The 21561-nt window shown below is 39.3% G+C and overlaps 1 protein-coding gene across 2 annotated transcripts in view; it reads left to right on the top strand.

The window, feature by feature from the left end:
* Window positions 1-20950, top strand: part of grid1a (glutamate receptor, ionotropic, delta 1a) — a 307772-nt gene extending 286822 nt beyond the window's left edge. The window contains exons 12-17 of one of the 2 annotated variants that reach the window (XM_086259143.1): window positions 1812-1950; window positions 10560-10755; window positions 13775-13941; window positions 15229-15469; window positions 19196-19337; window positions 20076-20950. In XM_086259143.1, coding sequence (XP_086115269.1) covers window positions 1812-1950; window positions 10560-10755; window positions 13775-13941; window positions 15229-15469; window positions 19196-19337; window positions 20076-20488 — 1298 coding nt within the window. In that variant the 3' untranslated portion in view covers window positions 20489-20950. The remainder of the gene's footprint in view (window positions 1-1811; window positions 1951-10559; window positions 10756-13774; window positions 13942-15228; window positions 15470-19195; window positions 19338-20075) is intronic. The other variant, XM_086259144.1, reaches the window with a different exon arrangement.
* The last annotated feature ends 611 nt before the right edge of the window (window positions 20951-21561 follow it).

Genomic DNA, 21561 nt, shown 5'->3' on the forward strand with positions numbered 1-21561 from the left:
CTGGGGCACAGCGCCCACCTTAGCATTTTCTAAAGGTGCCCTTGACAAAGAGAGCGTCCCATCTTTAGATCTGGTGGAGATCCAGGTATGTCCGCTGTGGATAAATGACTACTTCAGCAACTGATGTTAAAGCCTCAGCTGCATCTGTCAAAGTCTGGCACACTGCCCGTGAGCCTTTTTTAACCCAACACCCACTATATTTCAAGATAAGCTAAATTCCTCTCCTTTTTTCTGCCTCTCCCTCATTTCTGGCTCATGTTCCAACGTTGCCACTTTTTGTTTGAGTCAAGTGGATTGCATTTTTTTCTTGGGGATGACGTAGGTCACTTTGATACGGATCTGACTGCTGATGCATAGTGTGCCATTGTCAGAGTGCATAAACTTGGCAATCATATCCCCCCACTGATTTTATAATGATATGCCAACACTTGGCTGGTTTTTGTTGTATGTTCGGTGCACAATGGACTATCTACGCCCAGACATGCTGACTTTTATCACTGCCTTTTTCAAGCAGGGACTACACTTCTTTTGTTCCAAAAGGAGGTCAGACCAAGGTAGAAAATTATCTGAAACTGTCTAGGAGAACAAATTAAACTAACACAATTTCCTTATGAATAAAGGGTTTAATCAATTTGTTTCTAAGATGAAAGAGACTGTACCACAGTGGACCATTGCAGTGGGGTAAAATCCAGTAAAGTTTCCAGAGCCACATTTCACATTCAGTGACCTCAACAAATCAAAGCTGTATGTAATAAAAATGACTGATGCCGCAGTGCTATGCATCTGACAAGGCCCCAGATTTTTTGGGCTTTTTTTCTTCCTTTTCCGAGATGTCATAAGGGTGCAGTTGTGTTGATGGTGACACTTTTAGACAAATATGTTTTCATTACATTTCATATTCCTGAATCATTCAGATGGCATTTCTGTGGCTTTACACTTCAAAATTAGAATTTGTGCTGACATTTTTCTCATGCACCTCAAAAGCTGTTTCAGGACTGTTTTGCAGAGAATGTGTTGGTATGACAGAAGAAATACTGATGATACCAAAGCTAATGTGATGAACCAGTCTCTTAATCTCAAGGAAAACAAGGAAAAGCCAGGATTAAAGATGTGGGTGAAAAAAGAAGGATGAATTTTAATGAGTAGCGTGTTCTTTGGGAAAATTTAAAAAAAAAAAACAGTAGCATTTCAGGGTAGATGGTTTTGAATACACAAAGCTCTCGGGAAAGTAAATTATTAAATCTTACAGTAATTATACAGAATCACCATGCAGACAGCTTCTCTGGTGTTTTATGCAAATATTAGCACAATTTTTGAGTACAATTGCTTTAGAAAATAAAAAAAATATCTTAAAATCATATTGGTAAAAAAAAAATAGAGTCATTACATAAGGTATTATCATATGGCTCTCTTATAACATAATCACAGTGATTGCTTTGTAAAGCAGAATCTATATATTTCAGCAGTATTATAATGTACTATAATGGGTTGCATTTTTTGATTTTTATCAGCAACATGTTTGAAAAACCTGAAACATTTTATGGGTTTGGTTTGGTTTTTTCACTACGTCTTGTTTTATTTGTGATACAGAAAAACAACCACAAATATTCTTTGAAATGAAACTCAATGTCACAAGCAATTTGAGTACAGTACATCACTTTGAAAATTAAATTGGCCAATTTTTGTAATTGAGGAAAGAATGACCTGATAAATCAATCATGGCAGTAGTTATTATTTGAAACCAAACCTGGTGCAAGGCAAAGACTTATTTTGTAGTTTTTAACTCTGTGCTTCTGTCTGTACCACAACAGGAAGTGACTCCATCCTGGGATCAGTGGCTCTCCGTATCGTCATGGGCAGCTGGTGGCTTTTCACCCTTATCGTGTGTTCGTCCTACACAGCAAACCTGGCAGCCTACCTCACTGTTTCACGAATGGACAACGCAGTTCGGTAAAAAAATAAACTTAAAAAAAAAAAGAGAGATAGATAGATAGATAGTAAAGAAATGATGCTAATCAAAACTAGAGAGCACATAGTTGTATTCGGTATCTGTCTCTTCTTGGTAAAAAGCCCAGCACATGCATTAGCCACAATGCAGTCTGTGAAAATTGGGTGTATTATGCTAGTAGCAGCTAAAGTGGCCTTGAGCTGCTAGCCTCAATTAGGGAACAAGGAGCAGGGACCAGAGTTCTGATAAGCTCAGGCTTTCTTACTTCACACCAATGGTCTTCAGCCCCAATTGAGCTGACTCAAGGGACATTACTAGAAGCATAACAGAGCCATGAATGGCTTCAAGCTATCTTTTTCTTATCCACATGCTTATGCTAATAAGCATCTGCGTGCTTCAATCTTAAATGCATGTCTTTGCCTATGTGTTATTTATTTGATTTATCTAAAGAGAAGCTTAATTCAAATCACATGTGGATTTTTTTTTATATATAAATATAATATGGGGTGATTTCTTGAGGCATTAAACATTCTACAGTATTTTAATTACAGGGACATGTGCGGCTGAGTTTTAAGAATAATCTGTGTGCATGTCAGTCTACACAGTGCTTCGGTGATTTCTGACCCACTGCCTAACAAATACCCTGTCTTCAGCCAAAATTTTATTTGTCTCTCCCCAAAGAATGAGCAGAGAGGCCTTTGATTGCATTGGGTCCATCTTCTGTTGAACAAATAGCCACATGTGGACATATGAGTAGACGAGTCGAATGCTAAGCAGTACACAGCTCACCTGTGAAGAGATTTTGTTTGCAGGTGTGTGTGTGTGTGTGTGTGTGTGTGTGTGTGTGTGTGTGTGTGTGTGTGTGTGTGCGCTTCAGTTTAGAGGGACATTAATCTTTGTTGCAGTTTAACAGAACCACACTGCAAATGATGGCACTTAAGAATTAAATTGAAGAAGAAAGTACACTGTGACCAGTTTTAAATTGGAAAAAAAAACCTCATGACATCTGCTGTTTTCAATAGTAACACTAGGCTGTGTTGGATTCACCTTTGTGCTAATCTAAATTGACTATACTATCATCCATCCATCCATCCATCCATCCATTCGCTTCCGCTTATCCTTTTCAGGGTCGCGGGGGGCGCTGGAGCCTATCCCAGCTGTCATAGGGCGAGAGGCAGGGTACACCCTGGACAGGTCGCCAGTCTGTCGCAGGGCTAACACATAGGGACAGACAACCATTCGCACTCACATTCACTCGCACATTCACACCTAGTGGCAATTTGGATTATCCAATTAACCTATCCCCACAAGTTGCATGTCTTTGGACGGTGGGAGGAAGCCGGAGTACCCGGAGAGAACCCACGCAAACACGGGGAGAACATGCAAACTCCACACAGAAAGTCCCCGGCCTGATGGTGGAATTGAACTCAGGACCTTCTTGCTGTGCGGCAACAGTGCTAACCACCGTGCCACCGTGCTGCCTACTATACTACTACTATACTATCAGTCAAGATAATAATAATAATAATAATAAGGGATTGCATTTATATAGCACTTTTCGGGGCCCTCAAAGCGCTTTACGATTCCACTATTCATTCACTCTCACATTCACACACTGGTGGAGGCGAGCTACAGTTGTAGCCACAGCTGCCCTGGGGCAGACTGACAGAAGCCCCCTCTGGCCGTCACCAGTAGGCGGCAGGTGAAGTGTCTTGCCCAAGCACACAACGACCGAGACTGTCCGAGCCGGGACTCGAACCGGCAACCTTCCGGTTACAAGACGAACTGCCAACTCTTTGAGCCACGATCGACCCGCCCAAGCCAAAGTACTGTATGGACTGGATGCATGCTGCATATGTGTAAAAACTAAAAAGATTTTGATGATTACAGCCTGAGATATAGTTTTTTATCAAGCACTGGAAATGGTAATCTTGTATGGAGAAAATATAATTTCTGAAAACTACAGTTTCGCACAGTTTGGCAACACAAAGTAGCAAAACTATCAGTTTATTACACTAAATTAGCCACTTTTTAAAAATTAAATTCAAAACAATTTACTGCACTTCTCCCTTTTTCGACCTGTAAGTGTTTTAAATATGTATTTGACAATATGAATAAGTGGCTGTTTGTGACCCAGTTCCATTAACAAATTTGATCTTTTTTGGCCTGATAAACATTTGCAATAGCTGCTTACTGAGATGCAGAGGAAGAACTCAGTCTGTGTGTCATTTTCACAGATGGTATAGAAAATGTACAATGGCTCTTTAGGACAATCTCTTTTTCTCATTGATCTGGAAAAAATACAGTAGAGTGGCTTGGGAAAGAAAAGCGGTGTGTATTGTGTGGTGCAATTTTTTTTCTAGTATCAAGGAGACATCACTCCTGTGCAGGGAAAAGGTTTGGAATTCAGTTCTTTCAGACGCACGTTGTAAACTCAGTTTTGTGAAAAGCTGTGGAAGACTGTTGGAAAGAGGAACGTTAATACCTTCATTTAAAGTCCTATTATTTTGGTCAGTGTAGGAACAGCTGGGTCATTACTGTCCATACAGGAATAATCCGAGAGGACTGTGAATTAGAGCAATGCTAAGCACATGCACCGTACCCTGAAAATCCCAACATTCCTCTTTTTTGGCAACATTGTGTAATGTGTACTAATACTCCGACGTACCTGACAGAACAGGGCTGCATATCTCCAAATGTACACAACTGAAATGTGTCCCTGCTTTGTGTTTGTCACAATGGCATTGGTAGCTTGTCCTCCAACATAAAACCAATATCCTAGCCTTGGAGTCAATGTGACTTGAATTTTATAAATCAGATGGAGTGAGGTTCAGTCCACCTTCCTTCATCTGAAAAACATTAAAGCTCAAGCTGTTGCTTTGATTCTTGGAAAAATCTGTTTTCTTTCACAAACAGGTTATGGATCTTGCCATACAGCCCAAAAAACTAGCAGCTCGGGCATTTGCTGTCAGTGAGGTTGCATTACCCTGGATTTAGGTAATGCTGTGAATGTCCACATGGAAATGATCAGAGGAAATGACATTTAGAAAATTTCCAATAAGAGCAACGCTAAGCACACATGCATGTTTGCATTTGTCTCTCTCTGAGTGTGGGTGTGTGCATGATACATGAGTGTGGTGTAACAGGAGCAATAACTTAATCTTAAGTGAACATTTGCATTTTTAAACACTACACAACTCGTTCCTCTTTGTTTACAGTGTGTCAAAATAAGCCTTTACTACGCCTGGGGACAAAGAGGTGATTTTTTTCACCCCCTGCTGTGATTTAAACCCTAATCTTATGTTCTTATCTTGAATTAGTTTGAGAGAGCAAAAGAAAAAGTGAGAGATTAGTTTAATAACTTGTGTCCCTTCAGATACCTTGTAGATTAATACTAATTAGATCAAGTTTTTTGGCTAAATTCTCTTGATTTTTATATTGTTTCAGTTTTCACTGCTTTGGCCAGTTACAGATATGTAAAACTAACAAATCTATGCATGCATGTGTGGGGAAAAAGGAATGAAAGGAAAAGGTCTGTGTAATGTACTTCAGCCATTATATTTATTGAACAGAGGGTTCACCTTTCTGCAGTTATTACAAAAATCTAAGTGATGCAGTGCTTTGAAGAAAAGGTGAACCAGAAAAAGTACTTAAAATGGGCCACGATTCTTAGTACATGTATATCATATACATATTATTAATTATTTCACCTTCTTCCATTGGTTTTTCTGTGGTATCTTAAATCTGCACCTTCATAACACACTATAGGTCACAGTGTTTATGTAGTTATGAAACTAAGATGTTAGACAAAAATCGGAATATTTAACCCAGTGAATTAAAGCTCGTAGTTTAATGTGACAGCAGAAGTTAGAGACCATGAAATATCTAATAGGTCGTTTGTTTTGCTCTCACTTGCTGTTTTCCCCTTTCCACAACCACTTCCACACCATATACGTCTCCAATTAAATGGTTGAATTAGTCCTGCAGTATCAGCTCCAGATAAGCTATTGAATTCTCCGACTTCTCAGAGAATTGGAAAAAAGACGGTTAAAGCTTCAAGGGAAAAAAACATGAACAGATTTCCTTAACTTTTGTTTTTTGTAGTTATTATGAGACTTTAACAAGATATTATAACAATCTAATTTATATTAATGTTTTGTAATAATTAATAACAATGTTTTATTGCCACAACAAGTCGTGAATAATGTGCTGTCTGACTCGTGGTGCTGTAGAGCACCCCGCTGTTGGACAAATTATGCAGTGTCAACATGACATGGTTAAAGGGTGTTTGTTCCATCTCTTCTTTAGTTTCTTATAGTCATATCAAATAGCCATCACCCCTGTCAGGTATTAATAATTGAGTTGACATATCAGCTGAATACCAATAAAGAAAATTGGCGATATGAAAACATTTTTTACATTGCATTGGCAATTGGCAAATATTTAGCTTTTTAAGTTTCAGAATTAGTCCATCTTAAAATGAAAGCTGCAAGTGGCTTTTTCCTTATTTCCTACAATCTTGAGGCAGAAACTTCTAGATCCAATAAAAAGTAGAATGCAATTTGGAGCAGGTTCTACTGGGGATTAATGACCAGCCATTGGGATGAACCCCATAATCATTCATGAATGCAGTACCCCCAAACTGATCATCATTACTGTGAATCACACTGGACTCATTGTGCTGGCAATGCTGGAGAAAGTTGTGGTATCGCACTACAGGTGTAGCTAATTTAGTTGATAAAGGGCATGATGATTAGTGATTTGCTCCAATGTGCATTAAAAAGGAAGGCAGCAGTTTTAGGTCTACTGATTTGTTGGAGTGCATTAGGGGCAAGTTAAATCTTGAATTTTAAATAGAGGGAAAAGAGAGTCCTTCTGTAAAGGACAGAAGCCAAGAGACTTATGTGGCATAATGAATGAAAGGGGAAAAGAGTGCTGATATCAGCTTGAATTAGTGTTTGCCTTTGGAAGTGACATCAGAAACAGCAGCATGTGACATCACGTGATGGCGGAGCTTCAGTTCATCCTTTGTCATCCTTTTTTTTTTTTTTTTTTTTTTAATAGGACAGGGGGAAAGAATGAAAGAAAGAGGGGGAGAGGAAGAAAGAAAACCAAAGGGGAGAAGAGATGGTGAGAAGGGGGGGAAGAGAGAAAAAAAAAAAAAAAACTCCTGGGTCACCTGTATGGAGAGAAAGAAAAACAAAAAAAACAGGGGAGACAGCAAACAACAAAGAGCAACATAATAATAAAAAAAAAAAAAAGCACCATCACAATAAACTAGCTAGTCATAGATATCAATAGTTACTAAATAGTAAACGATATTGTGCAGCACGCAAGATAGACAGCGCACAGTGTGCTTTGAGGCAGCAGCCAAGAAAGCTGTAGTCCGCATCTGTGAATACCCATGTGTGCATACCTGTGTGGATCAGCATGCTTGCATTCCAAAGGTTTCTCCATGTAATGATCTGCTAGAGAGTGTGGGGAGCCACAGCCCTGTCCTCTATGGTATCAAGCAGGTATGGAGGAGATCAAAACTCCAGACATCCAGAGGCCCCCAGAACACAAGAGACCAAGGAAGACCCACAGAGGGGCAGCCGCGCCACTGTCCCAGTAAGAGCTAAGGAGAGTCCCAGATGAGAGCTCATTCAGCAGCCGCGGAGCAGAAGCCAGGGGGAGTTGCAGTGACGCGCCCGTGAGCTCCGCCGGCAGCCAGCTGTGCCTGAGTGACCGAGCCCCAGGCCGAGAGGCCGGGGGCACCCCACCTCCAAAGGGGCCCGAGCGAGCCCCAATAAGCGGCCGCCAAGGAGTGAGCCGGTGTGTACCCGAACGCCCACCCCCAGATACAAAGAACCACCAATGCACCGATACCTGAGGGAGTCCGCCACCGGCAGGGGAAGTGGTGGTGGGTGGAGATAGGCCTCCAAACCTTGGAGGGCCCGAGATGTCCCCAGAGAGGTGGCGTCTGATACCCAACCTGACATATAGACACAGACATACAGGCACACACAGACACAAACATCCATTCCCACCCTCATGCTCTCATATGTACTTCACACTCAACCGACGTGGAGACAGACATAAAGGGACGATCACACTCCCCAAGCGTACTCTACTAACCGGGTCTAGGTACCCTTGCCCCCTTCCAAAGAAAAAAAGAGAAAAAAAAAAAAGTGTAAACTACTACACCATGAAGCCATTATATAACTGTGGGATACAACAAAGGTAGATTGGGTCATCTACTATTCAGAAGGTTGGTAGTTTGATCCCCAGCTCCTCTAGCATGCATGTTTAAGTATTCTTGGGTATTTACTGAAGGTGGTCACAACCATAAAGGAACCCGGAACAGTTTGTATGTGACAAAGTAGCATCTTTTCTTATAGAGCTCCAACCTGCATGTTGGTTTTGTGTCTTTGGTCATGATACTGAACACGGCTGTAAGTGTGTGAATGAAGCTTGTAGAAAGAAAGAAAGCCCGACTATGAGTCTATATACAGTGTATATTTCATGAGCTTGCTTCAGCTCTCTAACGGCTCTTCACAATCTTCAAAACTACATCAACATCTGGACAAATAGATGCTTATTTTTTCCTGGTTTAACTGTCAGTTTTTACTTTTGAGGTATTGTTTTTATTAGCACATGCTATTGTGCTAATAATATAATAATATAAATAAGCAGCTCTTTGATTCCTTTGTCATTATCAAATATGAATTCTAGGATTTAATGACTGTCCTGTGTATTAAAATGTTTAAATTGTTACATTATAGTATGAAGCAGGTTCTTGGTTTGTGAATAAAAGTCACTGAAATCAGAGTTACAGGCCGCATGAACATACTGTTTTAACCCGGATAGCTTTTCTGCAAATGACCAAATCCACACTCGCTGGGAGAAAAATGCAACCTGCAGTACATAAGCCCAAGAAATCGATCTGACAGATTAGCAAATATGAGCATTCATTGGCTTAATTTAGCTTGAAAAGTAACCTGATTTATAGGTAAAAAGGGTGTAAAATTAAATTAATAAAAAAAAAAAAAAAAAAAAGAATTAGTGTTTGCCACATTTTTTTTGATTTTGCTCTACCGGGTTGCAAACACAGGAATGCTTATATCCTATTTATATAGCAATATAATAGTTAATATCTAGATTAGCAATAAAGGGACATCTAATAAATTGGAATTGTCTGTGTCACTGTTATTGTGGATAATTATAACAATACAACATTAACAAAATAATGGAATCTTGTATCTGGTTTATCATCTGATAGTAATGAAATATGAATTTGTTGTGACACATGGACAAGTGTAATTTAATAGTTTTAATGTTAAGCATTTGTTCATGCATGTTTCTTGAATTAATACCAGAAGTATTTCCTACATCGGGGATTTCTTGCATCATGCATGTGTGGAGAAATAGTGGAGCATGATTTTACAAGCTAACATACAGTTAGTTGTAGCAACTTTGCTGGCTGCAAACCTTAAGCCCATCTATGTTATTTATCATCATAACACACTTTATGTGAGTAGTTTATGACAGAAAAGGTATCCTTTGAAAACTAAACATTTTACCACAAGCATAGCCATCATAAAATAAAGTACAGCCCCTTTTAAGGTTTCATCTTTTTCTGTATCGGGACATGCAACAAATAATCTGGTCCTAGGCATGTCTTCAAATTAGTTACATGTAACTTCAGATGAAATACAAAACATGACAAATAAACGATGTCATTATTTATCTAAAAAATTAAGCCACGATTCAGAAGCAGTGTGTGAAAAACTTAAGCGCACCTTAAGAGGGCAATTAGCAGCCAATTGCTGCTAATGAAATACACTTGATTAGTTGAGCCTCACAAGTGTGGCCACCTCTATGGAGCAGAAAAAAAAAGTTTTATAGAAGTTTTGGCAGTTTGCTGCTTGGGAGCTTTCAGCTATTGTGATGCTGTTTCCATCAAAACCAATCATTTGTGAAAGTTTATTCACAAGAGGAAAACATTCAAGACAGTTGCCACTCTTTCCAGGACTGGATATCACAAGTGTAGCGCAAATCTACAACAAAATTGATTAAAAAAAAAACAAAAACAGAACGACAATGCATAATGCTTCCTCCAAAACCATTACTTAAAGTTAAGGCTAGTAAAAGTCGTGTTGCAAGCTACTGAATCATGTGATGTAGTGATGCATTTTGGCCTAATTTTTGTTAAATAAATAAATTGCGTTGATCAAAACAGCCCTGATCCATCGAGACACGGAGTCCACTAGACTCCTGAAGGTGTGCTGTAGTATCTGCAGCCAAGATGTTAGCAGCACATTCTTTCTATCAGTTGAGACTTGAGATCCATGAATCTGACTTCTTTGTCCAGTACATTCCACAGATGCTCGACTGGATTGAGAGCTGAGTAATCCAAGTCAGTATCTCAAACACTTTGCTGGGGTTTTACAGATATCCCCTATAGATATCCAATATTTTTGCTTTTTATCTGTTGGTAAATAAAACCTCATGTTAACGTTAAGTAACATTAATGCTAATGTTATAATGTTTCAATTATCATGACAGTTACTGTATGTTTTCTTCTTTTATCTTTAAACAAAGCAAGTAATTCACTCATGTGACCATGCAGATCATTCCAGGACCTGTCCAAGCAGGTGGACCTAGTTTATGGGACGGTGAGAGACTCGGCTGTGTACGAGTATTTTAGGGCAAAAGGCACCAACCCTCTGGAGCAGGACAGCACATATGCTGAGCTGTGGAAAGTCATCAACAAAAACAATGGCTTTGAGAACTCTGTATCCAGCCCTTCAGAGGGTATCAAGAAGGTGAGTATTTATTTTTATCTTCATGAACAAAATGTTCAATTTCAAGGGGGAAAGAGCATTTTGTCTCTAAGAAAAAAAAGATGTTCTGTAAAAGTTTGCTTTACACAGGACGATGTTTTAACAATGCCTTAGCAATCTAACAGTTCATTTCAGGTCACCCTCAAAAAGGAAATGTATGCACAGCAAAATATTGACAAGAAGCAGGCATTGAAGGGGGATTTGTCTAGCCGCAAAAGAATAAATGAATTAATTAAAAACATCTGTAATGTCTTCAGCTCAATAAGGGATTGTCTTGCAATTCACTGCATTTTTTATCTCACACCACCGTGTAGGAACAAGCTGAGAATTAGTTAAAACAAATGCATGTCTGACTAACAGAAGCATGGAGGTAAAAAGTGATTCTTTTAATCTAACAAATTGCAAAGTTTTTCTAATTGTTCCCACAAACTGCCTGTGTGGCTAAATGAATAGTTTGTGCATTTTGTCATCTCGTTCTTTAACCCAGACACTAGACAATAATAATTAGATAATTTACAGTGGGGTCTGACATGTGCACTTGACACAAAACAGCTTTATTATTTGAGCTGATAATTGGATCGAGTGTAATCAGGCCAGGCAATGCAAGGATGCGTACATCACAGGAAAACTAGTCTCAGTTTAATTTGATGAGAGAAAGCAATTTTAGTCTGTTACTGATTTACTGCATTGCTCTTCATTCTTAAACAAAATACTGCAGTTTTTATATATGTGTACATATATAAATATTAGGGGTGCAACGATATTCGTATCGATATTGAACCGTTCGATACAGTGCTTTCGGTTCGGTACGCATATGTATGAACAATACAACATTTGTAATTTATTTTATCAATTTTCCTTCTGACGATGCTGTCTGTGTTGAGCGCTCAGTGAATCTGTGTTCGACTACTCCGCCTAGGCTGCACTGTCGAGCGCAGATCCACTGAGCGCTCAACACAGACAGCATAGTCAGAAGGAAGAGCGCAGGGCAAGCTAGCAAGACAGAAGTTAAGCTCTCCTTGCAACAGGCAAATTGAACGTCATTCAGATCTGGCGTTTGGAATTATTTTGGTTTTCATGTGACGTATGACCCTGAAGGTAAGCGAGTCATGGACTAAAGTAAAACAGTATGTTGAATGTGCCATGCAATGCTCAATTACATTGGTGTGAACTAGTGTGTTAGCGCAGTTAGCTCGTTAAGGTGTTGGCCGTCTAGCCCCATGCACGGAGTGATCGGAGGTAGCTCGTTAACGGAGATTTGCCGTGTTGTGGCGTTAAGGTAATTTCAACGAGATTAACCTGAAAGCACTAGCGGGAACACAACGAATATGACTGCACATTTACGCCGACATCATCGTAGTGCAAAGACAAGTGGAAGCAGACAAAAAAAAAGCAAGCATGCTACTAACTTTAGCCGAGTCATTTAGACAGCTGTTAGCACATGATTCTCCTTATGCTGCTGAGAATATAGCCCAGAAGAAGCGGATAGTATAGCTTTTATTTTGGAAAGAGCCATTTCTCTGTAATAAACTCTCTTTTCCAAAGATGAGTGATTCCTCAATCAGATACAGGGCTTGCAATATCGCTAGCCCGACGTCCCGGTGCTAGAGATTTTTTTCAGTCGGGCTACCAAAATCTATCTCTTCCCTGCCCGTCGGGCTATTGTAGGAAAAATATATGTCAATGCTTTTGCATTCTTTCAGAAATGTAGCTGGGTAATTATGTCATTGGCATCGGTGAGCCACTGTCAATATGTGACATATTGAAATCGCGTTTGAATTTGCGCTCGTTTTTTTGCTTTCACTTTGCAATCATGCGAACTGTGTATAGAGAGCGACAGCACTGATCTGTGAGTGATGATAATTTGTGCACCAATTCCTCTGACATCGTCTTATTAATCGTTAGCTTACTATGCAAACATGACAAGTGAAATCTCCCGCAGCAAGCTTAAACATGTGAGAGGTTGATCGCGCAGAGAATCGCTGAGCTTATGTGAGTGAGTGTGTAAAAGCATTTCAGTTCTGCTGAGCCAAATAAGACAGGTCAGGGTGAAGAAGTGACAGCCAAAGAAAAGCTTACCACAAAACGGAGAAGTTATGACAAATCAGACTATAAGGCAAAAAGAAAGTGCAGCTTTATGGTTTCATGGACAAAATAATTTCTGTGGCTGCAATATGATGAGCTAAATAACCAGGGCTGCACATAAGTGGTCCGCAGGTGCGCATTCGCTGTCAAAATAAAAAACACGCACAAGGGTTAGGGTTAAATTTAAAAACTGTACTTTTGAGTTAAAATATATATTTATAATTTTAATAAATGACAAATTAAAAATGCATGAACATTTTTTTGTATCGAAAAAATATCGAACCGTGACACCAAAGTATCGAACCGAACCGAACCGTGAATTTTGTGTATCGTTGCACCCCTAATAAATATATAACCATAGTTTGATTGGAATGTGTGTATGCATAACCCAGTGGCTCTTTGTGTTGTTCATCTTAATTTATTACAGGGACAGTCTTTCTCTGGAAGATGTAGGATGTAGGACACCACAGGAGGCAAAAGTCAGGACTGTGTACAAAACAATGAATACATAAATAAAAATCCATACAGATTCAGCTGTGGCTCTTCTACATTTTCTACACAGTGATTTTCAAACTCCAGCTTATGATTGGGTGTGTGGGCAAATGTGCGGTAATTTCTATGCAAATATTTAGCTCCAGTGTGCAGACTGCTCATTGCTTTGTCTGAGTAAAATATCCTCCCGTGCGCTTCTCTAGTAAAATAGTCTACTCTTAACCTTAAAAGAAGCGTAATGCAAATTGCATTTACACTGTATCTAATCAGTTTTTGTTTGTTTATACAAAGCATTCTCGATCGCTGATGATTAAAGAAAATGTTTTTAAAAGTCATTTAAGATTTCTCCACTAAGCAGTTAAGCATGTCTTTATGTAATTACCACGTGCGTCTCTTTTTGTGTTTGTGATGGAAACTTTTGCAGGCAAAGCGAGAGTCATATGCCTTTCTGTGGGACATGGCAGTGGTAGAGTATGCTGCCCTGACAGACGATGACTGCACGTTAACTATAGCAGGAAACAGCATGAGCACCAGAGGCTATGGCATGGCCCTGCAGCACGGCAGTCCTTACAGAGACATTTTCTCACAGAAGTATGTATACGATGCATTTTTACAGCAGAGAAGCCAATGATGCAATAATGCTGTAACATCTAACGTGTTCAGTACCTTAAAACTTCATTTTTATTGGTCTGGGCATCAGTTCTTTTGGTTATGGTAGAGGTTTATTTATAATATACTCATCTTCATTTAAGGGATTATTCTAAATAGATGATCAAACTAATTGTGCATATTTCTTACGTGGACAACTATGGCAAGTGTAGCAGAGCAAGGTTGAATTGCAAAGTTGGTCTCTATACTGTTGGCCTCTATCTGAAGCATATTTTTACTATTTGTCTGTTGCATTTGGCTCAAGGACAGACAAGTAATTTCACGTCTTAAAATTTGAAAGCAGGGCAGGAAACTTTCTCCCCAGGAATAAAAACGCTCCCGACTTCCATGGCACTCTCTGTTTGTCAATGAAAATTAATATTTAATTAGATGTGAAAACATGAACTCTCGACAAGCACCAACTCAAAAAGAAAGACTGATTAATCTGCCACAAACACTGCTTCAGTGAAAGATGGGAATATTTGAACATAGGGTGAGGCTGAGACACTTCATGAGTATAAAAGTATATAAATAACTCTGGCAGTATATCTGCTTATGCCTTTTTGCAATGAATGAATGTGTAGGCTTCTGCAAAATGCATAAATGTCAGTCACTGTTGAACAGTTTGAGCAATGACTGTGCAAAAAGTTAACTGTTCCAGTGGGACACCCTAACTGCTTCGCCTGTGTTTGTGATCAGCCATCATCATTCTCCCCAGCATACATCTATTCCTTACCCTGTAATTTGTGCACTAACTAATGGGCCAACTCTCGTATTTGATCATCTTTGTTTCTGTGCTTATACGGTTTGATATGATACTGATTACTCCTAAGCTCTGATTTTCTTTGCTTCATTTTTATAGAACCGAACTTTTGATTCTTGATTACAATCAGTGTCACATCTTGCGCTCTGTAAACTAAGAACTGCAGTGTTTAATAGCTTTACCCTCTATGGGATTTTAATGAGGTTACAATGAAATGCTAATACATGCAATACATTAACCATGTTTTGTTTTATGTTATTTACTCTCATTTCGTGAGCTACACAATATCGTTGAATTATTGTTACATGATAATATTGTGGTGAAAATTCTCTGCTCTTCTGCCTTTATCATTCTGTTACCTAGGACTTAATCAGAATCAGTGTTAGCAAAGGATTTGTCTTGTGGTTATTACATGAAGATTTCCACCTACTGTGTTGAAAGAACTACTTAGTCTTTTCTCTGAGCAGGATTTTGGAGCTTCAAGAAAAGGGGGATCTTGACATCTTGAAGCAGAAGTGGTGGCCAAAGAAAGGTCGTTGTGACCTGCAGAGCCACACAGAAGCCCAGCCAGAGGGACGGGCGCTGCGTCTCCACAGCTTTGCCGGCGTCTTCTGCATCCTTGCCGCAGGGTTGCTACTGGCCCTCCTAGTAGCTGCACTGGAGACGTGGTGGAACAGCAACCACTGCCGACGAGAGCAGCCCAAAGAGGTGACCACTGACAACTCGTCGGGCCAGGGCCCAGGCCCGGGCCTTCTAACCCAGAACCTGGCCATGGTGGCCACCACAGGTCCCCCTGCCCCACCAAGGCCCCGGTCGAGACCCAGACCCCCGGGCCCCCCGGTCCTGCCCAGAGATGCCACTGCCACACTCTACTTTATGGATCCAGCAGGCGCTGACACCAGCCCCGATTTAGTAGAGCTGCAGTACACCGAGTTATAATAGGTGTGCCCCTGATGATAGTCCAGACATCATGTGATCAATCTACTCATTCCTTCTCATGTTGGGAGAGAGGTTGGGGTGCTTTGTAAGGGACTTCTCTGAGGCTTCTCTCTCATGCTGACACAAAGAATCCTTAATTGCCAAAAAAAATTAAAAATCCGTCACTGGTGCTCACATGAGAGACCCGCAGTGAAAAGATAACATGCAAATTTAATACCACATACTGAAATTGTACTTCTGAGTCGATAAGTGCTTCAGTTGTACAATAGCTCTCTTTAGCTAATCCATTCAAGTCTTAATGCTTTAGAGCTCAGACTTTATCTTGCTGCTGTCGACTGGGCAGCCCCTCTGCATGAGGCGTCCAGACAACTAAGGCTTGACATGGATCCCTAAACTAAAGTGTGAGCAAATGCAGATAGTAAAGAATCTGAGCCTTGACCTGCCTGTTTGACTTGACAGTCCAACAATACTGGATGAGAATACCCATTTAAGACCCAGTCCTGCCCTGGAAAACACACAGTAAATCAAACTCCATCCAAGCTGCTTTTTGGTGCATATGAGAGTTTGAGTTACTGCTGATGATTTCTATTTCACAGTCTTTGTGTGTACAGCAGTAGCTGCTCTCTTAATAACCACATATTGCTGTCATGTGAGATTCATTACACAAACATCGCTGCCATTATTTAAAAAGACAAGATGTGCTAACTCTAATCGTGGTTGTGTGCTTTATTGCTGTTGATATGTTGGAAAGATGTTTCCACCCAAAATCTTTTGACTGTAAAACACACACGCTCTGTAGTCTTGAAATGTGACTGTGTGGAAATTTAAGGCAGAAAGAAAGAAGCACATAAAGATGCTGGGCAGCATATCCGATGTATAGGGAGCAGTAAATAAAGAATTGTAGCAGTTCAAGGAGATTTCTAGAGGCTTGTATTTCCTACTCCAATTGCGCATGCAAATGCAACAGTTTACAACTCATTCAAAATCTGTTACATGTATGCAGGTAACAGTGAGGTGGGAAAGGTGCAGACAAATTATTTTAATAAATTTACTATTCTGTAACACAGTTTAAACTGAAACAAACAGGAAGACAAATTAAAGAAACAAGAACTGTTGACAATAATAAAAAGTAAAATGTACTCTCACAACTGGTACAGTCCAGGAAAACAAACAAACAAACCAAAAAAAAGGCCATAAAATGAGCTAGCATTTTATGACAGTAGAGTATGATATCATGAACACAGGATTGGCTACAGCAGTAATGAACAGCAGGACGCAAAGAACAAAATCTTATCTATAGGACCCAAACTGCTTCTTAAGATAAGTGACAGCATGTCTCACAGCTCCCTTCTAGACTGCGAAAAGCATGTAGTTTTTCTTGGTTTCACATGGATTCAATGATGGCAGGTTTTCATGGCAGAACAAAAAAGTAACTAATAAGTACCCAAATGGTGAAGTAGTTGATCCAAACCAAACACAGTGAGGATTTTTGTGTTTGCTCTTCACAAATATTAGTTTTGCCGTTTTTAGAACATAATTGGATTGTCTTTCGAGTTTTAAAGTCTTTCCAAGATTTAACATTATGTCGAGTTGTATAATTCACTTAAACTTTCTGGTATTTGTTAGATTAAACTACTAAAACAAATATGATGTTTACTTTGAGATGTGGTTAAAAAAATCCGCTCAGCAGTCATGAAATCAAGCTGACCACTGCACAAATTTTAATTGCCTTTCATGCCTACAGGGAGTGATTAAAATTCAAAAGACTTGGGTGGACTATTACTTTATATTCTAAATTGTTTTAAGCAGTGCTCTGTGGCCCCATGACAGCATTAGAATACAATATGTGGGCATTATGACAGCCATTTAAAGCAAAACTCTGCTGCAAGCCTGAACACACCGGCCAATTAGTTTGACATTATGGAAATACACTTAAGTGCTTAGTTGTCAATAATTACAGAAACGTGATGGCACAACAATTTTCCTTTAAAAATGAAAAATTCCTTTCTTTTAGAACACAGGTTAGCTACAGAAAAAACAGCGAGTCTTGGCTTACTCTCATTTCTGCTCATATGTGCAAAATCACATTTGGATTCATCAAACATTTGCACCAGGTACTGTGCATATGTCAGTGAATCAGGGTCAGTCTAAAGCCACAGGATCGTGCTCACTACATGCACTCTGCATACTGCCGCACACCAGTTTCTTCATGTAGGGAAACATAGTTAACATCGAGGTGAACAATGGAGAATGGGATGTAGTTGTTTTAAGAAAAAGCGTCACCGCTAAGGCAAAAGTCTAATAACAATTAAATACTGAATTAATACATGAAATTCAAAAAATCTTCTAGCCATGCAGTTTTCAATACTAAATTACTGACCAAATAGATCAAATAAGTCTTGTTTATTTCAGTCACACGATGCCAAATTATATTCTTTAACATCATCTTGGATATGGCATCTATATTAAAAAGAATCTGGTCTGTACTACAAAGCAAGTTTAGAGGTTTAGCAACATAACAGAGGTTTTAACCTGGGTTTTTATTGTTATAAAGGCCATTTACTTCTTACTTGGCAACTTACGTAGCACACCTAACCTGCTGAATAACAGGTTATATTCATAATAAGTTCACCACCTACTCATCAATCACTTCTCTAAAAAATAGTGTGTCCATTCCTGGGAAAGTTGGACCTCAGTGTGCAGGCAGTAAAAAAAACCCAAGTTTAGTAATTTCTGGTTTTATATAAAACTTGCATAGCAACACTTACGCTTTTGAGCTGTTTTTTGTTATATAATTTTTTTTACTTGCTCTTAGACCCTTTAATGACAGGGGGGCTGTAGCTTCAAATAATACTTTACTTACCGTTTTATTCACATACAAAAAAAACCCTGAAATAATAGAATATGCAGTTGTAGTTATATGTTTGTCAGGCTTTTCTCAACCCTTGTCTTAATAATAGAGGTGTGAGCCTGATAAGTTTATTAATTTACACAGTCGGCATCTATGTCACATTTTTCCAGTCTGACAAAAATGTTTTGAGCACACAAATATCCATACAGCTCTGCTATCGCACACACAAACACACCCTGCTGCTTACAGCAGCTGCGCTCATTTAAGCCAGAATTATATGTTTAACCACTTTGTATTTTTCTAAAATTGTAGTTTGATTGCCATAAAAATAATACTAAAAATGATAATTATTATTATCATAAAATTGTTATTACAGTGTTGCCTTACGATACAAAATTAAAAACAAGATCAATTATAAAAACACAATTTATGCATTTCTCCTGCAGGTAGACCTGTTTATGTTTCTAATTACCAACACTGACACCTGTCTCATCTAACTTTCAGAAAATATATCAATAAGAGTATTTCCACAAATTGTCAAACTATTCCTTTTATTAGCCAAGTAGTAATTTATTACAATTATATGTCAATGTCCGGATTCACGGGGATCATTTTGGTTATGTATCGTTGTCTATGGTCTCCAGCAGGTGACTAAGGATTACGCTCTGCAAAGGGTTTCTGGATCATTGACATATAATGACATAACAAGCTCCTTACCAGAAGGGAGGCGGGACATTTGGACTGACAGAGAGACAGACTGGGAGGAGGCCGTGGCTCTTGACACAGGTCAGGAGAGGCCTGACACACTGTACTGGATGGTCATTGGCTGTGACAGGGCGAAAGGGCGGGGCATGGGGCCCGACAGGGGTAGATTGTAGTTGCTTCATCCGTCATATCACCCCCATGGTCTCTCCTGCTATTTGCCTGTCTAGTTTTGTCTGTCATCAGTCTGCCTCAACTTAAATGGGTGCATGATTATAGAATAACATTCAAAAGCAAGCATGAAAACCTTTTTTAGAAAATGTGTGTCTGATAAACAGTTATGTGCGTATTTGGCTTCTCTCTCCCCAGTCCCATATGTATGTTCCCCCTCTAAAAAAAAGGAATATTTGAAAAGATTCTTCAAAGTAATGTGGCTTACTTCAATTAACTGACATTACCTAATTCGTCTCCATTTACACTTTAGTGTCTCGCATAGTCTGTGCATCCATTAGAGCCTGTCTTGTTAACAGCTGATTTTTTTGAAGATTGAAGATTACTAACTATAAAGCTTATGATGAAAGGACTATTATAACCTGTCTTTCTCTGTCTTCTTTCACTCTCTATTCTCTTCTCATTTCTTCTTTTAATCTTTTAACCCCTTTTCACTTTGCATTCATTTTCACTTGTTTTTTTTATCACACTCCTCTTTGATTACATTCATGCTCTCCATTCCATTAAAACCTCTCTCCACTGTCTTTTCTACTGCCTTCTTTTATTCTATGCACGCTCTTTGGCTCTGCCTTCCTTTCAATCTATTTTTAGGACAAAGAAGTGAACCTGGAACAGGTCCACCAACGTTTGAACAGCCTCCTGGACGAGGACTTAGCCCACAAGCAGCTGCCAGGTCAGTCTATAGAGATCTCTGCCCTGGACATTGGCAGCATGCAACCCAGCCAGTCTCTGGAGGCTTTGTCTGTTCGGGATTACCCAGCCCATCGCGGACCACCGCCACTCTCTGTGACCACCTTCCTCCAGGAGGGTCATGGGGCAGGAAGGACACTGGGCGCGTCCGCTGGCAGGACCTTGCCCCTGCCTCTGAGCAGTGCCACCATGCCCTCTATTCGCTGCAAACACAGGGCACCCAACGGAGGGCTCTTCCGGCAGAGCCCAGTCAAGACACCCATGCCAATGTCCTACCAACCAGTGCCAGGAGGACCCATCCCAGAAGCCAGTGAGGCCAGCCACGGGACATCCATTTAAGCAAGCCGAACATTCACAGACACTCGAGCTCAAACAGAATAGCGAAGAGCTAAACAGAGTGCCGGCCGTGTGACGAGCTATAAATAAAATGCTAAAAAAAGGATTTTTACTACCAATGAGACAACACACGAAAAGACACAGACTTTAATGTACATATTTGTAAGTACAAAGCGAGAGAAGCAACATTAAAAAGTGTATTTTGAATATTCTCAACAGTTGAGTTTAAAAAACAAAAAAGTATTAAAAAATGACTGAATGGCTTTGTAAATTTTGTTCTAAATGAATAAAGGTGACAATTCTTTGTGGTTGTTTTCTAAGTGCCAAGTTCAAAGATGTTTTCTTTCAGATCATTAACTGAATGTACTGTGAGAATTCATGACAGACATTTCACACTTAAAACACAATGGAAGAACTGATTTGTTTCATATGAAAAAAATAAAAAGTATAATACAAAAACATCCAGATTTGCGTTTGAATATATTATTGGAATATCATTGTCACATTGTCTGTATGTTTAAGTGATCACTGACAGAATTGTGCTTAATGGAAAAAATACTGAAGAACTAGAAACAATAAATTAGTTTTTAGATCAATATTATCATTATTTTTTTTACTGGATTTTTCCATAAAATAAACTGGATTTAAGAAAAACTATCTGCAGTAATTTATACTTGACGGGATAGTGTTCACCCTTTTTTGTGTGTATGTAGAAAGACAGTCAAGTCAGATACCGGGTTAAAGATGTGCAGGTACAAGCTAAAGTGTCTTAAATAGTAAACCTTGTGTGATATTTGCTCATTCGATGTGTAGAAGTTGCGCCTGCGGTCTACCTGAACAAATGGCGTTGAGTTCAACCAGTATGTGGCGATAACGCTAAAAGAGAAAACGTAAATATTATATTGGCAGCCTTGTGAATCTTTCATTTTCCAGGCATAATCTTATTCCCATAACATGGAATTGAAATAAGCAGCAACAGATAAACTTTGTAAATTCTGGCATTTTTGCCAGTTTCAAGAACTACCCGCATATACAGATGTAATGTAAAAAT

This window comes from Aulonocara sp. 'chitande type north' Nkhata Bay, linkage group LG13, assembly GCF_057382095.1.
Source record: "Aulonocara sp. 'chitande type north' Nkhata Bay isolate Kocher_YH1m ecotype deep benthic linkage group LG13, A_spYH_male_GT1.1, whole genome shotgun sequence".
Classification (NCBI taxonomy): Eukaryota; Metazoa; Chordata; class Actinopteri; order Cichliformes; family Cichlidae; genus Aulonocara; species Aulonocara sp. 'chitande type north' Nkhata Bay.